Source organism: Somniosus microcephalus, chromosome 10 (assembly GCF_052327205.1).
Source record: "Somniosus microcephalus isolate GS21.2 chromosome 10, FLI_Smic_1.0, whole genome shotgun sequence".
In the NCBI taxonomy this organism is placed as follows: Eukaryota; Metazoa; Chordata; class Chondrichthyes; order Squaliformes; family Somniosidae; genus Somniosus; species Somniosus microcephalus.
The window spans coordinates 9,583,815-9,610,396 of NC_140996.1; the positions used below are offsets into that span (position 1 = coordinate 9,583,815).

At 49.5% G+C, this 26,582-nt stretch overlaps 1 protein-coding gene across 3 annotated transcripts in view; it reads right to left on the reverse strand.

The window, feature by feature from the left end:
* The window catches only part of ubac2 (UBA domain containing 2), a 313,220-nt gene that overhangs the window by 59,915 nt on the left and 226,723 nt on the right, over positions 1-26,582 (reverse strand). For all 3 annotated transcript variants that reach the window (XM_085998420.1, XM_085998421.1, XM_085998419.1), the window contains one exon: positions 24,611-24,856. In XM_085998420.1, coding sequence (XP_085854546.1) covers positions 24,611-24,856 — 246 coding nt within the window. The remainder of the gene's footprint in view (positions 1-24,610; positions 24,857-26,582) is intronic.

Consider the following 26,582-nt stretch of genomic DNA (forward strand, 5'->3'; position numbering starts at 1 on the left):
AATGAGATAATGACCAGATAATCTTTTTTAGTGATGTTGACTGAAGGATAAATGTTGGCCAGGACACCAGGGATAACTCCACTGCTCTTTTTTGAAATAGTGCCATGGGATCATTTACGTCCACCTGAGAGGGCAGAACATTTCATCCAAAAGACAGCACCTCTGACAGTGCAGCACTCCCTCAGTACTGCACTGGAGTGTCAGCCTAGATGTTGTGCTCAAGTCTCTGGAGTGGGTCTTGAACCCACGAGCTTCTGACTCAGAGGCGAGGGTGCTACCCACTGAGCCACAGCTGACACTGTCAGGAAGCACTTCTTCACACAGAGGGTGGTGGAAATCTGGAACTCTCTCCCCCAAAAAGCGGTTGATGCTGGGGGTCAGTTGAAAATTTCAAAACTGAGATTGGCAGATTGTTTGTTAGGTAAGGGTATTAAGGGTTATGGAACCAAGGCGGGTAGATGGAGTTAAGATACAGATCAGTCGTGATCTAATTGAATGGCGGAATAGGCTCGAGGGGCTGAATTGCCTCGTCCTGTTCCGATGTCTTCACATGCATTTCAGGCTCCGCTCCCTACATGGAAGTTCTGCCTGGTGCTTACAGATTGCGAGGGGGGGGGGGGGGGGGGAGGCGGGTGCGGGGGGTCTCACTGTATATAAATTGAGGAAAATGACTTCGGCACACCTACAAGAGATGGGCAGCCAGTGTCATTCCTGCCCGCCACATCAAGGTTAATGCTGGGGTTGGGAAGTCTTGTGTGAGGGTCGGAGAACTAGCACAGCAGCGGATATAAAACCCACTAATTACAGAGGCAACAGCAGCTATCGGAGAAGAATGAAAATTTACCACACAAAGGGCTGTCGGGAAGAGAAGTGCTACAGTTTTTGCTTGCGTCATAGAATCCTACAGCACAGAAGGAGGCCATTCGGCCCATCGTGCCTGTGCCTGCTCTTTGAAAGAGCTCTCCAATTAGTCCCACTACCCCCCTGCTCTTTCCCCACAGCCCTGCAAATTTTTCCTTTTCATGTATTTATCCAATTCCCTTTTGAATCTGATTGAATACGATTGAATCTGTTTCCACCGCCCTTTCAGACAGCGCGTTCCAGATCATAACAATTCGCCGCGTAAAAAAATAAATTCTCATCTCCCCTCTACGCAAGGCTATGGGAAAAGAGCAGGGAGTGGGACTCGCTGGATAGCTCTGTGGGCCAAATGGCCTCCTTCTGTGCTGTGCGATTCTGTGACTCTATCCTCACTGCGTTTTAACTGCAAAAGTTCACCCAGCTAAAACTGAAAGACAGCTTAGCAAAAAATGGGCACCAAGATGAAACTACAAACTGCTATTGAATGGATCACACCTACGATGGTGCAATGTAGGATCACAATTGTAATCTCCTGTACCATCAGTTCTCTGCTTTAGGCATCTGCTGAACAAACAAGTCTAGCTAACTTGTTAGATTGCATTTGCATCAGCACCAGCACCAACATTGGGTTAGCTATTGTGCCCGAAACAAAAAAAAATGACTGTCACTCCAGAAAGCATGGAGGTGCTCTTAAATGCATGTGAATCAGGTCCCTAACAACAACTTGCATTTATATCGTGTCTTTAACGTAGTAAGATGTCCATTTCCTTTGCTCCCTGTGCATCCTCCTCCTGATATGAAGGTGAGAATCTTTTCTATCTTCATCATCATCCCCTCCAGCTTCAGGGAGTAGCAACATTTGCCGCACAGTGATGTTAAGTTGGATCTGGCAAGCTACAATGATCTTGGAGATTCTCGCTGGACTTCAGTGCAGGGCTGCACCAGATTTAACCAGGCACCTAAAACAAGATTTTCAGAATCCCAATGGTCTGCTCTATCACAGTTCTTGTAGTCCCAAGGGCTTCGTGATATTTGTTCTTCCCCTCTGTCTACAGATGCCATGTTGGAGTCATAAGCCATAACTACAAGAATAACCCTGATCCCTAATCAATTGTCCTGATGCAGGGTTTTGATGCATCAGGGCTGGTTATGGTGAGTTGTCACATGAAGTAGAGCTTCCAGGGTAATGGGCATAAGCACGCAGAATGAGGTGAGTGGCATCTTACCACAAGCTGCATGCTAACTGAATGAGCAGGGGTGACTCATTTGGCTGTAAACAAACAAACAGTATAAAAAGACCAGTGCTAGTGCGAGCAAGCACTGCGTGCGAGTCAGCAGAGAGTGCTGTGAGTTTGGGTAAGTGTGAGAGTTCTTTAATTGTTATTTCTCTTTAAATCATTCTTGATAAGATTACTTAAGCAGTTTAAGTAAAGGGGAAAAGTTAAATATTTGGGATTCTGTTGGTTTAAGAAGAGTAAAACAAGGTAACACTGCAGTAGGCGTAAATTGGCACAGCAGGCAGTGGAAACTAGTTCTCTAACCAATCAGCAGGGGTGACTCATTTGGCTGTAAACAAACAAACAGTATAAAAAGACCAGTGCTAGTGCGAGCAAGCACTGAGTGCGAGTCAGCAGAGAGTGCTGTGAGTTTAGGTAAGTGGGGTGTTAGGTGCTCTTTTCAAACTTTAACTCTGTGGGTTGTAGTTAATAAGGCCTTTCTGGTGCAGAGTGACTGTTGGTAAACCATTTAACTGGTGTAATTAGAGGGATTGATTTAATTTAAATCCAATTAATTAAAGGGGATACTAGCATCTATAATCGGGCAGAGGGTGTCCATAACTAACAATAAATTTTTTTATTAATTACATAGAATGGAGCAGGTGATGTGTTACTGTTGTGAGATGTGGGAGCCGGTGGACCCCATTGAGGCTCACGGTGATGACGTGTGACAAGTGTCTGCTGCTACAGGAACTCCAGCTCCATGTTGATGAGCTGGAGTCTGAGCTTCAGACACTGCGACACATCAGGGAGGGGGAGAAGTACCTGGACTCTGTGTTTCAGGAGGTGGTCACACCTATGAAGTTAATTCATTCAGATGTAGCCCATGGTCAGGGACAGGACAGTGTGACTACGAGTGAGGCAGGTACGGGGATCCAGGAGGTAGTGTTGGAGGAGCCGCAGCCCTTGCTCTTGTCCAACAGGTTCGAGGTTCTTACTCCCTGTGGGGACGGGAGCAAGGACTGCAGGGAGGATGAGCAACCTGGCCACAGCACCGTGGAACGGGGGGCCATTCAAGAGGGGGGAGTAAATAGAAATGTTGTAGTGGTAGGGGATAGTATCATTAGGGGGATAGATAGAGTTCTCTGCAGCCGAGAGCGAGAGTCCCGAAGGCTGTGTTGCCTACCCGGTGCCAGGGTTAAGGACATCTCCTCTGGGCTGGGAAGAAACTTGCAGTGGGAGGGGGTGGATCCAGTTGTCGTGGTCCATGTTGGTACAAACGACGTAGGTAGGACTAGGAAGCCGGTTCTGTTAAAGGAGTATGAGCAGCTAGGGGTCAAATTAAAAAACAGAACCTCAAGGGTAATAATCTCTGGATTATTACCTGAGCCACGAGCGAATTTGGCTAGGACAAATAAAATTAGAGAGTTAAATGCGTGGCTCAAAGACTGGTGTGGGAGAAATGGGTTTTCCTGGGACACTGGCACCAGTACTGGGGCAGGAGGGAGCTGTTCCGTTGGGACGGGCTTCACTTGGCCAGTGCTGGGACTAGAGTCCTGGCGAATCTTATAACTAGGGCTGTAGAGAGGGCTTTAAACTAACTAGTGGGGGGGAGGTTCCTAGAGAGCAAATAATAAAAATGACAACAGAGAAGGTCATAGACTTAGGTAGCAGTGGGGAAATTAAAAACTACAGCGTGTCAGGAAGGGGCAGAAAGTATGGAGTAAAAGGTAAAGTAATAAAAAGGGCAAAAGCAGGAACTAAGTGTCACAAAACATAGTTGAAAGTTCTCTATCTGAATGCACATAGCATTCGTAACAAAATAGACGAGTTAATGGCACAAATAACTACATATGGGTATGATCTTGTGGCCATTACAGAAACATGGCTGCAGGGTGACAATGCCTGGGAATTAAACATACCAGGTTATTTAACGATCAGGAAGGACAGGCAGGAAGGAAGGGGAGGTGGGGTGGCTATGTTAATAAAGGAAGGAATCACTGTAATACAGAGAAATGATATTGGGTCAAAAGATCAGGATAATGAAACAGTTTGGGTGGAGATAAGGAATAATAAGGGGAAAAAAACACTAGTGGGCGTAGTCTATAGGCCTCCGAACAGTTGCAACTCTGCTGGGCGGAGTATCAATCAGGAAATAATTGAGGCTTGTAATAAGGGAACATCTATAATTATGGGGGATTTTAACGATCATATTAATTGGACAAATCAAATTGGGCAGGGCTGCCTTGAGGATGAGTTCATTGAGTGTATTAGGGATGGGTTTCTTGAGCAGTATGTAACTGAACCGACCAGGGGGCAAGCAACCTTAGATCTGGTCCTGTGTAATGAGACAGGATTAATTAAAAATGTCCTAGTAAAGGATCCCCTTGGAATGAGTGACCATAACATGGTTGAATTCCATATTCAATTAGAGGGTGAGAAGGTTGGATCTCAAACAAGCGTGCTAAGCTTGAATAAAGGAGACTATGAAGGTATGAGAGCAGAATTGAGTAGAGTGGATTGGGAAAATAGATTAAAGGGTAAGACGATACATGATCAGTGGTGTACATTTAAGGAGTTATTTTACAACTTCCAAAAAATATATATTCCACTGAGAAGAAAAGGGTGTAAAAGAAAAGACAGCCATCCGTGGCTAAGTAAAGAAATTAAGGATGGTATTCGACTAAAAACAAGGGCATATAAGGTAGCCAAATCTAGTGGGAGGATAGAAGATTGGGAAAACTTTAAAAGACAGCAAAAAATAACTAAAAGATTGATTAAGAAAGGGAAGATAGATTATGAAAGTAAATTAGCAAAAAATATAAAAACAGATAGTTAGAGTTTTTATAGTTATATAAAAAGAAAAAGGGTGGCTAAAGTAAATGTTGGTCCCTTAGAGGATGAGACTGGGAAATTAATGGTGGGAAATATGGAGATGGCAAAAACACTGAATGAATATTTTGTATCAGTCTTTACAGTAGAGGACACTAAGAATATCCCAACACTGGACAAACAGGGGGCTATGGGGGGGAGGAGCTAAACACGATCAAAATCACTAAGGAAGTGGTACTCGGTAAAATAATGGGACTCAAGGCGGATAAATCACATGGACCTGATGGCTTACATCCTAGGGTCTTGAGGGAAGTGGCGGTAGGGATTGTGGATGCATTGGTAATAATTTTCCCAAACTCCCTGGACTCAGCAAAGGTCCCGGCAGACTGGAAAACTGCTAATGTAACACCCTTATTTAAAAAGGGCAGTAGACAGAAGGCTGGAAACTATAGACCGGTTAGCCTAACATCTGTGGTAGGTAAAATTTTGCAGTCCATTATTAAGGAGACAGTAACAGGACATTTGGATAAACATAATTTAATAGGACAAAGTCAGCATGGTTTTATGAAGGGGGAGTCATGTTTGACAAATTTGCTGGAGTTCTTTGAGGAAGTAACATATAGGGTGGATAAAGGGGAACCAGTGGACGTAGTATATTTAGACTTCCAAAAGGCATTTGACAAGGTGCCACACAAAAGGTTATTGCTCAAGATAAAAAATCACGGGATTGGCTATCTAACAGAAGGCAGAGAGTTGGGATAAATGGTTCATTCTCAGACTGGCAATCAGTAACTAGTGGTGTTCCGCAGGGGTCAGTGCTGGGTCCCCAACTCTTTACAATCTATATTAACGATTTGGAGGAGGGGACCGAGTGTAACATATCAAAGTTTGCAGATGATACTAAGATGGGAGGGAAAGTAGTGAGTGAGGAGGACATAAAAAACCCGCAAGGGGACATAGACAGGCTAAGTAAGTGGGCAGAGATTTGGCAGATGGAATACAATACTGGAAAGTGTGAGGTTATGCACTTTGGCAGGAAAAATCGTAGAGCAAGTTATTATCTTAATGGCAAGAAACTGGAAAGTACTGAAGTACAAAGGGATCTGGGGGTCCTGGTGCACGAAACTCAAAAGGTTAGTATGCAGGTGCAGCAAGTGATTAAGAAGGCCAATAGAATGTTGGCTTTCATTGCTAGGGGGATAGAATATAAAAATAGGGAGGTATTGCTTCAGTTGTACAAGGTATTGGTGAGACCGCACCTGGAATACTGCATACAGTTTTGGTGTCCATACTTAAGAAAAGACATACTTGCTCTCGAGTCAGTACAAAGAAGGTTCACTCGGTTAATCCCGGGGATGAGGGGATGGACATATGAGGAGAGGTTGAGTAGATTGGGACTCTACTCATTGGAGTTCAGAAGAATGAGAGGCGATCTTATTGAAACATATAAGATTGTGAAGGGGTTGGATCGGGTGGATGCGGGGAGGATGTTCCCGATGATGGGTGAAACTAGAACTAGGGGGCATAGTCTTAGAATAAGGGGCTGCTCTTTCAAAACTGAGATGAGGAGGAACTACTTCACTCAGAGGGTGGTAGGTCCATGGAATATGCTGCCCCAAAAAGCTGTAGAAGCTACATCGTTACATAAATTTAAAACAGAAATAGACAGTTTCCAAGAAGTAAAGGGAATTAAGGGTTACGGGGAGCGGGCAGGAATTTGGACATGAGTCTAGGTTCGGATCGGTCATGGCCCTGTGGGTAGCGGAGCGTGCCCAGGGGCCGTGTAGCCTGATCGTGCTCCTATTTCGTGTGTCTAATTCTGTTAGATTCAGGAGATGGTTCTGTGATAGTAGATTGGCAGTTAGGATCAGATCAGCCATGATCTTATTGAATGGCGGAGCAGGCTCAAGGGGCCGATTGGCCGACTCCTGCTCCTATTTCGTATGTTCTTATGAAACCCTCTCCTATTCATGAAATTCACAGGGTTGTCATATGGGATGTTCAGTGCCACACGAGTTGTATCAATTGTTCTTACTACTTTAGCTCAGATTCTGCAACACAGGGATGGGCTGATATCGGTGTAGCTCCATTGGGTGTAGATCTCTGTGCTCCTCCAATTCTGGCCTCTTGCGCATCCCCAATTTTCATCACTCTACCATCGGTGGCCGTGCCTTCGGCTGCCTCGGCACTAAGTTCTGGAATTCCCTCTCTAAACCTCTCCTCCTCTCTAGCTCAGGGGTTCGGGGTAGCAAAGTGATCCAGTAATTTAGTAATCCAGAGGCCTGGACTAATGATCCGGAGACATGAGTTCAAATCCAACCATTTATTTAAATTCAGTTAATTAAATCTGGAATAAAAAGCTGGTATCAGTAATGGTGACCATGAAACTACCGGATTGTCATAAAAATCCATCTGGTTCACTAATGTCCTTTAGGGTTAGGAAATCTGTTGCTCTTACCCGGTCTGGCCTATATGTGACTCCAGACCCACAGCAATGTGGTTGACTCTTAACTGCTCTCTGAAATGGCCTAGCAAACCACTCGGTTGTATTCAAGAAGGCGGCTCACCACTACCTTCTCGAGGACAATTAGGGATGGGCAATAAATGCTGGTCTTGCCAGCGATATCCACATCCCGTGAATGAATTTTTAAAAAGCCTCTCTCCTCCTTTAAGACCCTCCTTAAAATCGACCTCTTTGACCAAGCTTTTGACCATCTGTCCTAATATGTCCTTATGTGGCTAGTTATCAAATTTTGTGACGTTTTACTACATTAAAGATGCTATATAAATACAAGTTGTTGTTGTTGTTGGCTCTTTCCCCAACGTATGGTTAAGGGCAAACAGTGTGGTACCCGTCAATTTGTGGTCCCATGTTCTGTGCTGTAGTCCGTTGAACCAACTATCACACTATTGCCACAATTGTGAATTTTAAAGAAGCAAATATTTCTGCTAGGTGATCAGCAATTGAGTTGGAGAAGCCATTAAACTAAAACTGTCTAGCCAAAATGATTTCCCACATGAAAGCTTTTAGATACAGTAAGAAATTGCTTGCACTGTGTTCTCTAGCCACAGTAATTGCTTCTAGATAGCTTTGTTTATAAAGGTGAAACCATGAGCTTGCATTCCGTGGTATAGCTGGCATGGAATGAGTCAAAAATATTGACACACACACGCGCCTCTTGTATTTATGTTCATCCATTGCTAGCTAAAGTGCCTGCATTATCAGTTATTACGATGACTTCAAATCTCATTCTTCAGCATTGCTTCTGTTGCCATCAACCCTTCCTTGACCACTCACTTTGTGTAAGCTATTTCTCATATCTCTAACCTTCCCGCCCCTCTACATGGTCCTTAAATGCATCACTGCCACCAAATGATGCGCTGACCTCTACTGACATTCTCGGTCACAGTATCTTCAAACTATTTTCTGTGAGGGCTCTGGACAAAGTCACAGATGCCATCCTGTATGACTGCAAATACACTCACTGATCCACCTCATCCTTTCCACTGCTTTCTACATTATTGACCATTCCATCTTCCTCCACCACTCTCTTGTAGCTCCATTTCTGCATGTCCCAATTACAGTCATCACAGCTCCTCAAACGGTTTCTCCTGCTGTTACTGTATGGTCACCTCTGGTATCTTCCAGGGTTAAATTGCTGATTCCCTTCTATTCATTATGCATGTGCTATCCATTGTAAGATACCGTATTTCCATATACATATATACGTGGGATTAGGATTTGGTTTAATCTCATATGATTAAGGTTTCTGTTTTATTTTTTCTCAGAAATAGCATGTAGATTTGTACTGTAGCTAGAAATAATGAAATGGTTAAATTGTTCATTCCCAGGATTAACATTCCCTACAGGCTACGCGGCCACGCAGTTCTCTTGCCGGTCCTGCGCAGCCCGGGACCAGCTTTTGCAAGTGTCATTGTGAACAAGACCCCCAGAAATGAGGTAGTTCCTACAAAACACCAGATGCCAACTTTTTTGCCATTAAGCATGAAACTAATTATCTTGAGCCCATTGTCCTGTTTCCTATTTCAAGACTATCTCGTTTCCCAATGGGCCGTATTTTACAACGCCTATGGGTGCATACCAGGTGTGTACACGCCCGTAGGGGCCGCGCAAGTTCCGGGTTTAGGCATGCGAAGCGCATCCGCTAAAACCCAGAACTTGCGATCTGTCAAGAATCCTCTTGGCAGATCCGCCGCATCCCCAGGAAAAGAGCCTCCGCGGGCAGAGATTTGAGCTATTTGCCCAACTTCCGCCCACTGAATGCCCGTGAAATTCTTACGCCTGGTAGAAGCAGGCATAAGGCCTGCTTTTACCATCATAAGAGTTTTAAAATATAGAAAAAATAAAATTTTATCACTCATTTATACATTTAAAAACCCTGTCCAATAAGGTAAGTTTATTTTTAGCCCTGTTAAAATATTTAATTAAATGGCATTTTAATTAATTTTAAATTTGTAATTAAAAAAAAAATGATTTCATGTGTTTGTGTATTTTTTAAGTGATCCCTGTTCATACTTATGGGGATTCTGTACGTACGGAACTCCCATAAATATGAATGGGGATTCCGGATTCCCTTCTTTTATTGGTTGGGCCGGCCACGTGATCCTTGGGGCGCTTGCGAACCGACTGCACCCTGGGGTACGTGGACCTCTGCCCGCGCGGACCCGGAGAGGCCCAGGATCGCGAGTCTCCGTATCTCCCGGGCCACCAGGTAAATGCGTATTTTTACAGGTTGGAGACATCTGCCCGCGGGAAGCCTCCGACCGCAAATGTTGGGCCAATGTTGAGTCCGGAAGGCTGTAAAGTGCCTACTCGAGACAATTATGAGGCCAGGGAAGTAGTGGAGACTGTCAACAAACAAGGTGATTGAGAAGAATAATTAAAACAATAGAATTGTGAAACAAAGGCAGGACATGTCGGTCTCAATGTTGCCTCTAATTTTTTTTGTACTCAGCGGGCCACGAACTCCTTTGAGCACAACCTTTTCGTCCGTGGGCAAATTCTTCAACAACAACTTTTACAACGAGGACAGCAGCAACAGCAACACTTCACAGCATATATGTTTATGTTTCTATAAGGCAGGGACAGGGCACTGAATTTGGATGATCAGCCATGATCTCATTGAATGGCGGAGCAGGCTCAAGGGGCCGAATGGCCTACTCCTGCTCCTATCTTCTATGTCTATGTAATGCCATATTGCCATCCCACCGTCTCAAATCATGAGACAATCAGACAAGGTTCTATACAAGTTTAACAGAACTTCTCTGCTTTAGAATTCTATTCCTCTAGAAATGAACCCCAGTGCTTTATTTGCACTTTTATGGCTTTTTAAACCTGCGTTGCCACTTTTAATGATTTTTGAATCTATACCCCTAGATCTCTTTGCACCTCTACCCCATTTAGACTCAGGGATAAAAATGGGTAGCGCCCCGAAAAAGTTAGCGTCCCCGGGGGCCGATTTTCCCACTACTGGAAGCGCCCCGCCTCCCTCTTGGGGCGCTGCGAGCCAATATCGTGGCGCTATGTGCCGTGGTACTGTAGGCCTTCCTCCCCTTATTAAAGGGAGGGGCCTGGTGCAGCACGTCCCGGCACCCAGCTGGGCCACCAGGGATCGGGAGTGCCGGCAAACGAGCTCACGGAGAACAGCCGGCACCCCACGGGGGGGGAGGGGCTTCACGGGAGCCGGGGATGGCAACGGGGGCAGGTACTGGCAGGCGGCCAGCCACAAAAATGGCCTCCCGCCATCTCCCCTTTAACTAGCGTCGCCCCGGCCGCAGGTAGGCCCCCGACCCCAGCGGACATAGCGCCCGGCGGGAAGTCAGGGGGGCGCCACCCAATATTATAGCCGGGGCGCATTCATCATCACTTTCCTGTATTTTTCCGGCTTTAAACAATTTTCCGAATTTAAAATGTTTTTTCACTGCCTAAAAATTGTTTGCTTTAGCCTCCTTTCAGCAGCCATTGTACCTGTGCTGCGCCTCCACCTGTGCTGTTCCAAAGTACGACCACCGCTCAGTCCCCAGGGATGGACTACACGCGCCTGGACTCTCACCTCTCTCTCTCTCCCTCTGACCCTGTCTCTCGCTCTCCCCCTCCGACTGTCTGTCTGTCTCTGTCCCAGTCTCGCTCGCTCTCTCTGTCGCAGTCTCGCTCTCTCTCTCTGTCTGTCTGTCCCTGTCCCTCTCTCTGCCTTACTGTCTCTCTCTCTCTCTGCAAAGAACATTGGTGCAAAAGGAGAAGCAGGGAATCAGTGTCAGCTCAGGAGGCAAGCTTTACTCACATTCTTTTAAACATTTAAAATCCAGTTAATGTTGAAAAATTAGAATTATTTCCCTCATAGGGGAAATGCTTCTTGACAATGCTTTCCTATTTGTGCTTTTGTGATAATGAAGGTGCTCATATCAGACCACAGCTCCACCAACCTGTTCGCAATTAATTGAATGCCCTTAGTGTTCCAGCTCAGTGTAATCCTGAGCGATAACTGGCTGCAGGTTTTAGAAGAGTCGATTAAATGAGGCCCTGTTGGTGGATGTTAAAGATTTTTTTTACCGCTGTTGTAAGAAGTGCAGGGAAGCTCTCTCCCTCAGTGTCTCTCTCTCTCCCCATCTCCTTCTCCCTCAGTCTCACTCTCTCATTCCTCCAGTCTCACTCTTTCTCTCTCCCCCAGTCTCTCTCTTTCCCCAGTTTCTCTCGCTCTCTCGCCCAGTCTCTCTCTCCCCGTCTCTCTCTCCCCCTTTCCCCAGTCTCTCTCGCTCTCCCCCCCGTCTCTCTCGCTCTCCCCCCGTCGCTCTCGCTCTCCCCCCCAGTCTCTCTCGCTCTCCCCCCCCAGTCTCTCTCGCTCTCCCCCCCAGTCTCTCTCTCGCTCTCCCCCCAGTCTCTCTCTCGCACTCCCCCCAGTCTCTCTCGCTCTCCCCCCAGTCTCTCTCGCTCTCCCCCCCAGTCTCTCTCGCTCTCCCCCCCAGTCTCTCTCGCTCTCCCCCCAGTCTCTCTCGCTCTCCCCCCCAGTCTCTCTCGCTCTCCCCCCCAGTCTCTCTCGCACTCCCCCCCAATCTCTCTCTCTCCCCCCAGTCTCTCTCTCGCTCTCCCCCCGTCTCTCTCTCGCTCTCCCCCCAGTCTCTCTCTCGCTCTCCCCCCCAGTCTCTCTCGCTCTCCCCCCCAGTCTCTCTCGCTCTCCCCCCCAGTCTCTCTCTCTCCCCCCAGTCTCTCTCTCGCTCTCCCCCCAGTCTCTCTCTCGCTCACCCCCCCAGTCTCTCTCGCTCTCCCCCCCCAGTCTCTCTCGCTCTCCCCCCCAGTCTCTCTCGCTCTCCCCCCCAGTCTCTCTCTCGCTCTCCCCCCCAGTCTCTCTCGCTCTCCCCCCCAGTCTCTCTCGCTCTCCCCCCCCCAGTCTCTCTCGCTCTCCCCCCCAGTCTCTCTCTCTCTCCTCCCCAATCTCTCTCTCTCTCCCCCCCAGTCTCTCTCTCTCTCCCCCCCAGTCTCTCTCGCTCTCCCCCCCAGTCTCTCTCGCTCTCCCCCCCAGTCTCTCTCGCTCTCCCCCCCAGTCTCTCTCGCTCTCCCCCCCAGTCTCTCTCTCTCTCCCCCCAGTCTCTCTCTCGCTCTCCCCCCCAGTCTCTCTCGCTCTCCCCCCCAGTCTCTCTCTCTCCCCCCCAGTCTCTCTCTCGCTCTCCCCCCCAGTCTCTCTCGCTCTCCCCCCCAGTCTCTCTCGCTCTCCCCCCCAGTCTCTCTCGCTCTCCCCCCCAGTCTCTCTCGCTCTCCCCCCCAGTCTCTCTCTCGCTCTCCCCCCCCAGTCTCTCTCTCGCTCTCCCCCCCAGTCTCTCTCGCTCTCCCCCCCAGTCTCTCTCGCTCTCCCCCCCAGTCTCTCTCTCTCTCCTCCCCAGTCTCTCTCTCTCTCCCCCCCCAGTCTCTCTCGCTCTCCCCCCCAGTCTCTCTCGCTCTCCCCCCGTCTCTCTCGCTCTCCCCCCAGCTCTCTCGCTCTCCCCCCAGTCTCTCTCGCTCTCCCCCCCAGTCTCTCTCTCTCTCCCCCCCCGTCTCTCTCGCTCTCCCCCAGTCTCTCTCTCGCTCTCCCCCAGTCTCTCTCGCTCTCCCCCCCAGTCTCTCTCGCTCTCCCCCCCAGTCTCTCTCGCTCTCCCCAAGTCTCTCTCTCTCCCCCAGTCTCTCTCTCTCCCCCGTCTCTCTCTCCCCCCCAGGTCTCTCTCTCTCCCCCAGTCTCTCTCTCTCCCCCCCAGTCTCTCTCTCTCTCCCCCCCAGTCTCTCTCGCTCTCCCCCCCCAGTCTCTCTCGCTCTCCCCCCAGTCTCTCTCGCTCTCCCCCCCAGTCTCTCTCGCTCTCCCCCCCAGTCTCTCTCGCTCTCCCCCCCAGTCTCTCTCTCGCTCTCCCCCCCCAGTCGCTCTCGCTCTCCCCCCCAGTCTCTCTCGCTCTCCCCCCCAGTCTCTCTCGCTCTCCCCCCCAGTCTCTCTCTCGCTCTCCCCCCCAGTCTCTCTCTCGCTCTCCCCCCCAGTCTCTCTCGCTCTCCCCCCCAGTCTCTCTCTCTCTCCTCCCCAGTCTCTCTCTCTCTCCCCCCCAGTCTCTCTCGCTCTCCCCCCCAGTCTCTCTCGCTCTCCCCCCCGGCTCTCTCGCTCTCCCCCCAGTCTCTCTCGCTCTCCCCCCCAGTCTCTCTCTTTCTCCCCCCCCGTCTCTCTCGCTCTCCCCCAGTCTCTCTCTCGCTCTCCCCCAGTCTCTCTCGCTCTCCCCCCCAGTCTCTCTCGCTCTCCCCCCCAGTCTCTCTCGCTCTCCCCAAGTCTCTCTCTCTCCCCCAGTCTCTCTCACCCCCCCAGGTCTCTCTCTCTCCCCCAGTCTCTCTCTCTCTCCCCCCCGTCTCTCTCTCTCTCCCCCCCAGTCTCTCTCTCTCTCCCCCCTAGTCTCTCTCTCCCCCAGTCTCTCTCTCCCCCGTCTCTCTCTCCCTCCCCAGTCTCTCTCGCTCTCCCCCCCAGCCTCTCTCGCTCTCCCCCCCAGTCTCTCTCTCTCTCCCCCCCAGTCTCTCTCTCTCCCCCCCGTCTCTCTCTCTCTCTCCCCCCCAGTCTCTCTCGCTCTCCCCCCATCTCTCTCGCTCTCCCCCAGTCTCTCTCTCTCTCTCCCCCAGTCTCTCTCGCTCTCCCCCCCAGTCTCTGTCGCTCTCCCCCCCAGTCTCTGTCGCTCTCCCCCCGTCTCTCTCTCTCTCTCCCCCCCAGTCTCTCTCTCTCTCTCCCCCCCAGTCTCTCTCTCTCTCTCCCCCCCAGTCTCTCTCGCTCTCCCCCCCAGTCTCTCTCGCTCTCCCCCCCCAGTCTCTCACGCTCTCCCCCCCCGGTCTCTCTTGCTCTCCCCCCCAGTCTCTCTCGCTCCCCCCCCAGTCTCTCTCTCGCTCTCCCCCCCAGTCTCTCTCGCTCTCCCCCCCAGTCTCTCTCGCTCTCCCCCCCAGTCTCTCTCGCTCTCCCCCCCAGTCTCTCTCGCTCTCCCCCAGTCTCTCTCGCTCTCCCCAAGTCTCTCTCTCCCCCCTAGTCTCTCTCTCCCACAGTCTCTCTCTCCCCCAGTCTCTCTCTCTCCCTCCCCCAGTCTCTCTCTCTCCCTCCCCCAGTCTCTCTCTCTCCCTCCCCAGTCTCTCTCTCTCTCCCTCCCCAGTCTCTCTCTCTCCCTCCCCCAGTCTCTCTCTCTCTCCCCCCCGTCTCTCTCTCTCCCCCCCAGTCTCTCTCTCTCCCCCCCAGTTTCTCTCTCCCCCAGTCTCTCTCTCTCCCTCCCCCAATCTCTCTCTCTCTCCCCCAGTCTCTCTCTCTCCCTCCCCCAGTCTCTCTCTCTCTCCCTCCCCCAGTCTCTCTCTCTCTCTCTCTCTCCCCCAGTCTCTCTCTCTCTCCCCCAGTCTCTCTCTCTCTCTCCCCCAGTCTCTCTCTCTCTCTCCCCCAGTCTCTCTCTCTCTCTCCCCCAGTCTCTCTCTCTCTCTCCCCCAGTCTCTCTCTCTCTCTCCCCCAGTCTCTCTCTCTCTCTCCCCCAGTCTCTCTCTCCCCCCATCTGTAAGAGATCGTGAATTGTAAAAGAAATAATTACAAGGGCAGCACGCAGAAACAGGCCTTCATGTAGGTATGGCTAGGCCTGATAAGAGGCTGAGTAAGGAACCTTACGATAAACAAACTGTCTAGGAGAAAGTGCAAGATGTCCAAACAAGAGATAAACGGAGGGATGATCGCATGGGGAGAAGCGGGGTCTGCCGCAGGTACCTATTCCTCTGTAATTGGACAACTGAATGGGTAAAAGTGATTAAACAAATGATTGACGCAAGGTATCCACCGGTCCACCGAAATAAAGTACATAAACGGGTAGCCGAAAGGGAAAAGTAGGCAGAGAGGGGAAGAGCTTCCCCGGGGAGGCAGAGAAGGGTAGAGCTTCCCCGGGGAAGATTCATGCTAATTTCGAATTAACACCTCCGCCAGCCTCGGGAGACGACCAAAGAGGAAGAGACTGCTGCCCCAGGCTGCAGGGATCCGAGACCACCGTTCTGCCTCAACCCCCGTCCGTCCGCCCATTCCAGGGCTGGTAAACCATTCTCATCTGTTACGGGTTGTATGTCTAGTGTGTCTATCCTGATTGCGTGTTGTATTTAACTATATGCCGCTCCTTAATAAAACGACCTACGACTCCTAAGACCCTTTGGGTAATCTGTGTGTGACCTGTGATCCAAATCTTACAGTGGTGTCAGAAGTGGGATCACAGAGCAGGAGTCATAAGGACCTCGGTTTGTGAGAACCGGGAAGACTTGGTCGACTGGGTGTGATCATCACTAAGACTGGGTAGGAGAGAGAGAGAGAGAACGAGCGTGTCAAATAAGTGAAACTAGAGATACAATGGCGTTGGCATATCACAGGGAACAGTTGATAGATAGCCTGACAGGGAAAACAAGCGTGCCTGGGGTAACGGATTCCTAAAAATAAGTTGGTCTACGGAGCACACCTGTGCGCCTCACAGTGTAAAAAGCAAAGAAAAAAAAACTTAAAGCTGAAACCGACACGGAAGCTTTCTGTGCTGAGAAAAAAAAACAAGATTTGTTCAGTGAAAGGAACCTTAAAAAAATGCTGGAATTTCTGTCTGTGTGAAAGTGTGTGTTAAAGTGTGGAAGTTTCCCTGACTTTGAATGCTTAAGAAGTTATGGTATTCCTTTTGTCTGAAAGTCTGTCATTAAAAAAAAATGTCTGTTATGTTTGTTTTAGCTCCACCCATATATCTGTGCATAGAGCTGAAAGCCATTTAACCCTTTGTAGTCTTGTCTTGGATTTTGGAAGTCTCTCTCTCTCTCCCCCCAGTCTCACACTCTCTCCCCAGTCTCTCTCATTCTCTCCCCCAGTCTCTCTCATTCTCTCCCACCGCCTCCCTCTCTCGCCCACCTAGTCTCCCTCTCTCTCGCTCCCCGTCTCTCATTCTCTCCCCCAGTTTCTTACTCTCTCTCGCCAATCTCCCTCGCCCCGTCTCTCTCTCTCTCCCCAGTCTCTCTCTCACTCGCTCCCCCGTCAGTTTCTCTCTATCTCTCGCTAGTCTCTCTCTCTCTCACCCACCTAGTCTCTCTCTCTCCCTAGTCTCTCTCTCTCTTTCTCCTCCGTCTCTATCTCTCTCCCACCCAGTCTCTCTCTCTCCCCCCAGACTCTCTCTCCATCTCTCACTCTCTCTCCCTGTCTCTCTATCTCTACCCCGTCTCTCTCCCTTTCCACCCTGTCTCTCTCTCTCTCCCCCCCCGTCTCTCACTCTCTCCCAGATCTCTCTCTCTCCCCCCCAGTCTCTCTCTGTCTCTCTCCCTCAGTCTCTCTCTCTCCCCGTCTCTCTCTCTTCCCCCCGTCTCTCTCTCTCTCCCCTCCATCTCTCTCTCTCCCCTCCGTCTCTCTCTCTCTCCCCTCCGTCTCTCTCTCTCTCCCCTCCGTCTCTCTCTCTCTCCCCTCCGTCTCTCCAATTCCAATTCCAATTCCAATTCAAATGCTTTATTGGCATGAAAGTTTACAGAGAACCATATTGCCAAAGCTTACATAGCAAAAAGGTACAGTTTTCCAACATTCTGTAGGTGTCAATCGATTTGACATTTGTTGGGTACATACAATATTACTTTTAAACAATATTAATTTTAAACAGTCTTTCTACTTCATTTGGTACGTTCAATATTAATTTTAAACAGTCCTCAGGTTGTGACATGTTGTTACATATTTGGCCCCAAGGTATGGTCTGTCTCCTTCTCCCAGGACTAATCTCAATTTTGACAGGTCATCCAATTCCTTGAAATCTGGGGTTGTTTGGCTTAGCTTGTTGAATAATATATTTCTTGATGTGTTGAATTTTTCGCATTTTAGGAGGAAATGCATTTCTGTTTCAACCTCGCTTCTCTCTCTCTCCCCTCTGTCTCTCTCTCCCCTCCGTCTCTCTCTCTCTCCCCTCCGTCTCTCTCTCTCTCTTCCACCCAGTCTTTCGCTCTCACCCCAGTCTCTCTCCCTATCTCCCTCCATCTCACTCTTTTCCCCCATCTCACTCTCTTTTCCCCCGTCTCACTCTCTCCCCCAGTCTCTCTCTCTCTCCCCAGTCTCTCTCTCCCCTGTCTATCTCTCTCTCTTTCTTCTCCATCTATCTCTCTCTCCCACCCAGTCTCTCTCTCACCTCAGTCTCTCTCTCCCCATTCGCTCTCTCTCTCTCCCTCCATCTCACTCCCCCCGGCTCTCTCCCCTTCCCCCGTCTCTATCTCTCTCTCTCTCCCCCAGTCTCTCTCTCCCCCAGTCTCTCTCTCCCCCAGTCTCTCTCTCTCCCCCCCAGTCTCTTTCTCTCTTTCTTTCTCCTCGTCTCTATCTCTCTCACCCACCCAGTCTCTCTCTCACCCGTCTCTCTCTCTCCCCATTCGCTCTCTCTCCCCCCAGTCTCTCTCTCCCTCCATCTCTCTCCCTTTTCCCCATCTCTATCTCTCTCTCTCCCCCCAGTCTCTCTTTCTCCCCCGTCTCTCTCTCTCTTTCTCCCCGTCTCTCTCTCTCTTTCTCCCCCATCTCTATCTCTATCCCACCCAGTCTCTCTCTCTCCCCATTCGCTCTCTCTCCCGCCGTCTCTCTCTCTCTCCCCCAGTCTCTCTCTCTCTTCCCCAGTCTCTCTCCCTCTCCCCCAGTCTCTCTTCCTCTCCCCCCAATCTCTCTTCCTCTCCCCCCAGTTTCTCTCTCCCCCCCCAGTCTCTCTCTCCCTCCCGTCTCTCTCTCCCCCCGTCTCTCTCTCTCCCCACCGTCTCTCTCTCTCTCCCCCAGTCTCTCTCTCTCTCTCCCCCAGTCTCTCTCTCTCTCTCCCCCAGTCTCTCTCTCTCTCTCTCCCCCAGTCTCTCTCTCTCTCTCCCCCAGTCTCTCTCTCTCTCTCCCCCCAGTCTCTCTCTCTCTCTTCCCCCCGTCTCTCTCTCTCCCCCCCCCAGTCTCTCTCTCTCCCCCCCCCCCCCACCGTCTCTCTCTCTCCCCCCGGTCCGGTCTCTCTCTCTCCGCCCCCCCACCCCACCCCCACACCCCACGATTTTCTCTCTCTCTCCCCAGTCTCTTGAGGTAACTGCGCGGCCGCGCAGCTTAGGGGGAACAGTAGACGTCCCGATGAGTCACGAGATCGGTGCACCTAACCTCAATTGACATGAATGAAGCCTAAACTACCAATCATTGAGGTCTAATAAACAGTACTCATACCCCAACCGCCAGAATGTACAAGAGGAGGATGTCGGGGAAGAAAAGAGCACTGCAGTCGAAGGGTAGAGCAGCAGGAGCTTGCCTCAAGAAGGAGGACAACATTGAAGACGACGCAGCAGCCTTGAGTGCAACGGACTGATGACGCGGTAGAACTCAAAGGCCTCGCTCTACTCAGAAAGGTTGTAAGAACTTGTGGCAACCATTTAAATAAAGTTGTTTCGCCTTAAAATGACTTGTTCATGTAGTACTTTACCAAAGTTACGGTGTAGAGCTCAGCAACCCATTGGACTGATGTTGGATTGTGTAGACATACCATACAAGCTCAATGTTGGCAACACTGAAGCCATCCTACTTAGCTCTGCCCAGAACCTATGGGCTTCTGGCACCAACTCGACCAACGTTCCTGGTGGCTCATTTATGCTGAGCACAGTAGGGCGCTCTGTTCAACTCTGAGCTAAGTGTTCTACCCAACATCCATTTTATCGCAAAGACTGCCTTCCTCCGCCCCCGGAATATTCCTTACCTCACCCCCTTTGCCAATGATCACGTGGATGATTCATTTCTCAAATGCTCTCCTCGCCAATCTCCACTCTCAAGCTTCAATTAATTCAGAACTGTATCCTCTCTCGCACAAATACAGTCACCCATTACCCCCATTCTTGACCAGAGCCATTGGCTCCTTTCCTCCAGAAAATCAACACCAAAATTCTCACCTACATTTTCAAATCCCTCTACGGTCTCACCCTACTTTATTTGGGAAATCTTCTCCAGTCATATATTCCAGCCCAAACCCTCTGCTCCTCTGAAATGTTTACTGCTTGTCCTGTGTACTCCACACTTCACCGTTACAGGCGAGTTTGCCCTTGCCTTCTGAGATTCTCTGCCAAAACCACTTTACCTGCCTACATCTGTCCAACCCTTCAAAAAACCTGTGCCCTACAAATATGCCTTTGAGCTCCCACTCTTGGCAATGTCTTACTCACTGCCCAGTCCACTTTCCTATTGCGAAGTGCTAATGCATTCTTCGACCTGAGGAGTGCTACATAAAAGGTTGTTGGTGCAAGTTTCACAATACATTACGCTAAAAATGTAAAGTCAGATTTATATCACAATTAGTATTTTTTTAAAATAATTCCATTGCCTATTCCCCCCCCCCCCCCCCCACTGTCAATTTTCTCTCTTCCTGAGCTATTGACTTCCAGCTGGGGTACAATTCAGGGGAAAACTCAGAGGGAGTCAAGAGACCGAGGCAGGGAGAGATAGAGAGGTGCATGCAAAGAAAATAAAGAGTAAAAATGGCAAGTTTTGCAAATTAGCATAATTTAAGGTGGATTGTGGGAGAGATTCCTTCTCGTGTCCTCTGCGACCTGGCCTTTCACAATGAGAGGGAGCATCACAATTGACCCCAATCTTGGCCCCATCCCATGGGAACTAGGACAGTACAGGACCAGTAATAAGCTCTGCAGTCCATCTTGCCCAAACTAAAACCCAAAACCTCACAATTTTCATATCCTCAAAAACTTCTCCAATTTTCTTTTAAATTTTTCTTCCTCGGAAGACCATTCCACCTGTTCACCACTGTTACGTAAAGCAGTAAAGTGTGTGCACTTTACAACTTGTGTCAGCTGTGGCTCAGTGGGCAGCACTCTCGCCTACAGAGGCAGAAGCATGAAATCCAGGCTGACACTCCCAGGGCAGTGCTGAGGGAGTGCTGCACTGTCGGAGGTGCCGTCTTTCGGATTAGACATTAAACTGAGGCCCCGTCTGCCGTCTCAGGTGGACGTAAAAGATCCCGTGGCACTATTTCGAAGAAGAGCAGGGGGGAGTTCTCCCTGGTGTCCTGGAGCCAATATGTATCCCTCAACCAACATCACTAAAAACAGATGATCTGGTCATTATCACATTGCTGTTTGTGCTGTGTGCAAATTGGCTGCCGCATTTCCTACATTACAACAGTGACTACATTTCAAAAGTACTTTATTGGCTGTAAAGCGCTTTGGGACGTCCTGAGGTTGTGAAAGGTGCTGTCGAAATGCAAGTTCTCTTTTTCTTTCTTCTTCACTACATCCTGAGTAGTGCACTCAGGAAGTCAGGCTGGGGAGATAATCAGGAAGAAGAGGTGGAGCAACTGTATAAGGTGGCAGCAAGTGCTTTGGCATACGACAAGGAGGTTCACGAGTTGTGTTGGAAAGTGTGAAAAGATTGGGGAGACCAGTACCAAACTGGTCAGAATAGCTAACATAGACCGATCCATATAGGTGACACAAAATGCAAATGGAGGGACGATTTGACCACTGTGTCTGTATAACCAACAACAACAACTTGCATTTATATAGCGCCTTTAACTTAGTAAAATGTCCCATGGCGCTTCACAGGAGCGTTATCAAACAAAATTTGACACCAAGCCATATTAGGACAGGTGACCAAAAACTTGGTCAAAGAGGTAAGCAGTCCTGGTGATGGAGAGGAGAAGAAAGCAATAGTACTTCAAGCGCTGAGGTAAGTTTTAGGGAGCGTCTTAAAGGAAGAAAGAGAGGGAGAAAGGCGAAGAGGTTTAGGGAGGGAATTCCCGCGCTTAGGGCCGAGGCAGCTGAAGGCACGGCCACCAATAGTGGAGCGATGGAAATCGGGGATGTGCAAGAGGCCAGAAAAGCAGGAACACAAACATTTCCGGTGAGTTGTAGGGCTGGAGGAGGTTACAGCAATAGGGAAGGGCAAGGCCATGGAGGGATTTCGAAACAAGGATGAGAATTTTTAAATCGATGCGTTGCCAAACCGGGAGCCAACGTAGGTCAGTGAGCACAGGGGGTGATGGGTGAACGGGACTGGGTGTGAGTTAGGACACGGGGCAGTGAGCACAGGGGGTGATGGGTGAACAGGACTGGGTGTGAGTTAGGACACGGGGCAGTGAGCACAGGGGGTGATGGGTGAACGGGACTGGGTGTGAGTTAGGACACGGGGCAGTGAGCACAGGGGGTGATGGGTGAACGGGACTGGGTGTGGGTTAGGACACGGGGCAGTGAGCACAGGGGGTGATGGGTGAACGGGACTGGGTGTGAGTTAGGACACGGGGCAGTGAGCACAGGGGGTGATGGGTGAACAGGACTGGGTGTGAGTTAGGACACGGGGCAGTGAGCACAGGGGGTGATGGGTGAACGGGACTGGGTGTGAGTTAGGACACGGGGCAGCCGAGTTTTGGATGAGCTCAAGTTTACAGAGGGTGGAACGTGGGAGGCCGGCCAGGAGAGCGTCGGAATAATTGAGTCTAGAGATAAAAAGGCAGGGATGAGGGTTTCAGCAGCGGATGAGCTGAGGCAGGGACAGAGATGGGCGATGTTAGAGGTGGAAGTAAGCAGTCCTGGTGATGGAGAGGAGAAGAAAGCAATAGCACTTCAAGCGCTGACCACTATGCTAAAATTACTGGTCAAATCCACATTAATTGTTAATATATGATAATATAAAACCAATGGAAGCACAACAACTATATGATGTTCATTAAGAGTCATAAGACCTGAAAATTTAACCCTACCTCCTCTGTACAGCTGCCTCCGGACCTGCTGAGTGTATCAGCATTTCCTGTTTTTATTTCAGATTTCCATCATCTGCAGTATTTTGCTTTTTAATTATGAAACTATGTTTAACATATCATTCTTTAAGCAATTTTTAAAAGGATCATTAATTAGCGAACTGAAAAGCAGAGAAGCTATGTTAAACTTGGTTAATTCAGAACCTTGCTTAGATCACTCAGAGTACTGGACACAGTTCTGGTCTCCATATTATAAAAAGGCTGTCGAGGCACTGGGAGGTGGTGAAAAAAAAAGATTTATAAGATGTTACAAGAACTGAGAGATTATAATTATCAGGAAAGACTGAGCAGGCTGGGGCTCTTTTGAGGGGTGACCTCTTAGAAGCCTTTAAGCTTATGTACGTTTTCGATAGGGTCGACATAGAGAAGAAGTTTCCACTTTGCCGGGGGGTGGGGGGGGAGGAGGAGACCAAAATTAGGGGCCATAAATATAAGACAGTCACTAATAAATCCAATCGGGAATTCAGGAGAAACTTCTTTACCCAGAGAGTGGTGAGAATGTGGAACTCGCTACCACAGGGGGTGGTTGAGGCGAATAGCAGAGATACATTTAAGGGGAAGCTGGATATGTACACGAGGGAGAAAGGAAGAGAAGGTTATTTATTTTTATTCGTTCCTGGGATGTGGGAGTCGCTGGCAAGGCCAGCATTTATTGCCCATCCCTAATTGCCCTTGAGAAGGTGGTGGTGAGCCGCCTTCTTGAACCGCTGCAGTCCGTGCGGTGAAGGTACTCCCACAGTGCTGTTGGGGAGGGAGTTCCAGGATTTTGATGCAGCGACAATGAAGGATCGGTGATATATTTCTAAGTCAGGATGGTGTGTGACTTGGAGGGGAACTTGGAGGTGGCGGTGTTTCCATGCACCTGCTGCCCTTGTCCTTCTAGGTGGAAGAGGTCGCGGGTTTGGGAGGTGCTGCCGAAGAAGCCTTGGTGAGTTGCTGCAGTGCACCTTGTAGATGGTACACACTGCAGCCACGGTGCGCCGGTGGTGGAGGGAGTGAATGTTTAAGGTGGTGGATGGGGTGCCCATCAAGCGGGCTGCTTTGTCCTGGATGGTGTCGAGCTTCTTGAGTGTTGTTGGCGCTGCACTCATCCAGGCAAGTGGAGAGTATTCCATCACACTCCTGACTTGTGCCTTGTAGATGGTGGAAAGGCTTTGGGGAGTCAGGAGGTGAGACACTCGCTGCAGAGTGCGCCGCCTCTGACCTGCTCTTGTAGTCACAGTATTTATGTGGCTGGTCCAGTTAAGTTTCTGGTCAGTGGTGATGCTGCTAGGGTGAGATGAAGAGGGGTAGGAGGAGGCTCGAGTGGAGCACGGACCAGTTGGGCCGAATGGCCTGTTTCTGAGCTGTAAATTCCATGCAATATCAACATCACAACAAGTATTACTGTAACCTTAGATTGTGTTAAAGCAGCATAAGGAGCAACCCAACAAAATAAATGACAGAATGTCAAGTTTTATGCACACTGACTGTAATCAGTTAAAACCGTTAGGTTTCTGTGTGGGTGATGCAACTCATCACCACATGCAAATTGAAGCTCTGGCTTAAAGGAAGGTGTGGGAGGGGGACAGCACTGGGATGTGATAAGGGACCTGATGGGGAAAGTGGAAAGAGTGCGCTCAGGCAATAACGTGAAAGTGCTACGATTTACCTTAAATGTGAGATCATCTTTGAGCTGCGTTTCATGGAAAAGTCTACAAAGAGGCGTGAATGATCTCATCAACACTATGTAGCCTCCTAAATTATCATCTTACTTTATGGTACTGAAAGCATAATAATCTCCACCTCCAGCAATCTTTTTTTTAATGTTTTCATCCAAACTAGGAGACCATCAATATAAGATAGTCACTAATAAATCCAATTGGGAATTCAGGAGAAACTTCTTTACCCAGAGAGTGGCGAGAATGTGGAACTCGCTGCCACAGGAAGTGGTTGAGGTGAATAACATCAATGTATCGTCGCGGGCTCAAAATCCTGGAACTCCCTCCCTCACAGCACTGTGGGAGTACCTTCACCACATGGACTGCAGCGGTTCAAGGCGGCGACTCATCACCACCTTCTCGAGGGCAACTAGGGATGTGCAATAAATGCTGGGCCTTGCCAGCGACGCCCACATCCAGTGAATGAATAATTACATTAAAAAAGGGGGGGAAGCTGGATGAGTACACGAGGGAGAAAGGAATAGACGGTTATGCTGATGGGGTGCGATGAAGTAGGGTGGGAGGAGGCGCGTGTGGAGCATAAACACCAGCACGAACCAGTTGGGCCGAATGGCCTGTTCCTGCGCTGTGAAATTCTATGCAATTTACCTGCCTGTCTTGGGCTGGTAATTGTGACAGATAGGAATAGAAACGCCATGACGCGAGGGGAAGGGATTAAAAACTGGAACTTCTCCCATGCACTGTCGCAGTGACTATTACCTGCCGTCGATGCCTCCGGTTGTTCTGGTTAAGCTGGGCCAGCATGAGCTGCTGATCCAGTAGTTCCGTCCTCTGTTGTCTCTGAATGTCCAGGGTCGCACCCATTCCTAGGGGAGTGTCATGGACGGGATCAGCCGACGAAAAGACCGGCTCTAGGGTGAACGAGGCACATCTGGCTGCCCACTTTGGTACACACAGCAATTGCTGTACCTTCAGCACATTATAGTGGCAAACCAGTCCAGAAAGCTGCAGGAGAGAAAAAATAGGGTCATCGGGAACTGCACGCATTCATAATCATAATCATAATAATCAACTTTTATTGTCATTGTTAGTGCACAAGTGCAGTACAACGAAATGTAGGCTTGCGGCTCCCGAGAGTGTACATTTAGATTAAGACATTTAAACGTTCAACATACATTTGGCTTGTAATACATTAACATAAACATAACCATAATAAAGTGCTTTGGCAGATGTGCAGGCTTTAGAGTTTATTTGTGGAGTTCAGTAGGATGGCAGCCCTGGGAAAGAAGCTGTTCCTAAATCTGGTCGTATGGGTGCGAATGCATCTGTAGCGTCTCCCAGATGGCAGGAGGGCGAACAGACTGTGGCTGGGGTGGGTAGGGTCTTTGATGATGGACCGTGACCTCCGTAGACAGCGTTTCTGGTATATGTGCTCTATGGTCGGTAGCCGGGTGCCGGTAATGCATTGGGCAGTTTTGACTACCCGCTGCAGGGCTTTCCGGTCATAGTAGCTACAGCTGCCATACCATGCTGTGATACAGTTCGTCAGGATGCTCTCTATTGTGCAGCGGTAAAAGTTAGAGAGGATCAGGGGTGACAGGTTACATCCCTTCAGCCTCCTTAGGAAATATAGGCGCTGCTGGGCCTTCTTCACCAGAGAGGAGGTATTGAGGGACCAGGAGAGGTCTTCCGTGATGTGGACTCCGAGGATCTTCATGTAACAGCACATGGTAGCGATACATGTGAGGCATAGATTATAAGAGCAGGGAGGTTTTGCTTGAACTGTATAAAACACTAGTTAAGCCTCAGCTAGAATACTGCATACTTTTCTGGTCACATTACAGGAAAGATGCGATTGTACTAGAGAGGGTGCAGAGGAGATTTACGAGGATGTTGCCAGGACTGGAGAATTTTAGCTATGAGGAAAGATTCGATAGGCTGGGGTTGTTTTCTTTGGAACAGAGGAGGCTGAGGGGAGACTTAATTGCGGTGTATAAAATTATGAGGGGCCTAGATAGAGTGGATAGGAAGGACCTATTTCCCTTAGCAGAGAGGTCAATAACCAGAGGGCATAGATTTAAAGTGATTGGTAAAAGGATTAGAGGGGAGTTGAGGAGAACTTTTTTCACCCAGAGGGTGGTGGGGGTCTGAAACTCACTGCCTGAAAGGGTGGTAGAGGCAGGAACCCTCATCACATTTAAAAAGTACTTGGATATGTACCTGAAGTGCTGCAACCTACAGGGCCACGGACCAAGAGCTGGATTAAGCTGGATAGCTCTTTTTCGGCCGGCACAGACACGATGGGCCAAATGGCCTCCTTCTGTGCTGTAAACTTCCATAATTCTATGATACTACAGTCAGCAGCATCCCTAAACTATGAAGTGGCAGACAGTTAGGCCCAGATCTTTACTGGGGCGGGATTTCCAAGCCGGGGGTGGGGGGTGAGTTCTGGTTGGAAAGTCCAGGTTTCCCTGAAAGCTGTGGAGTTTTGCACGTGGTTCTTTGTCAACAGGTTCCCCGCCCGGAAGCCAACCTGACTGACAGGCTTGGCTCCCTGTTGGGCGGGGAACGCTGCAGAAGAGACTGCAGGTAGGTTTGTTGCTGCTGGGGTCGGGATCGCGAGGGGTGGGGGTGAGGGTTGGTACAGCACGGCTTGGAGGGTCTGGGGTTGATCATGGGGAGTCGGAGACAGGTCGAGGGCAGGGATGGGTGATCTGTGATCGCGGGGCGG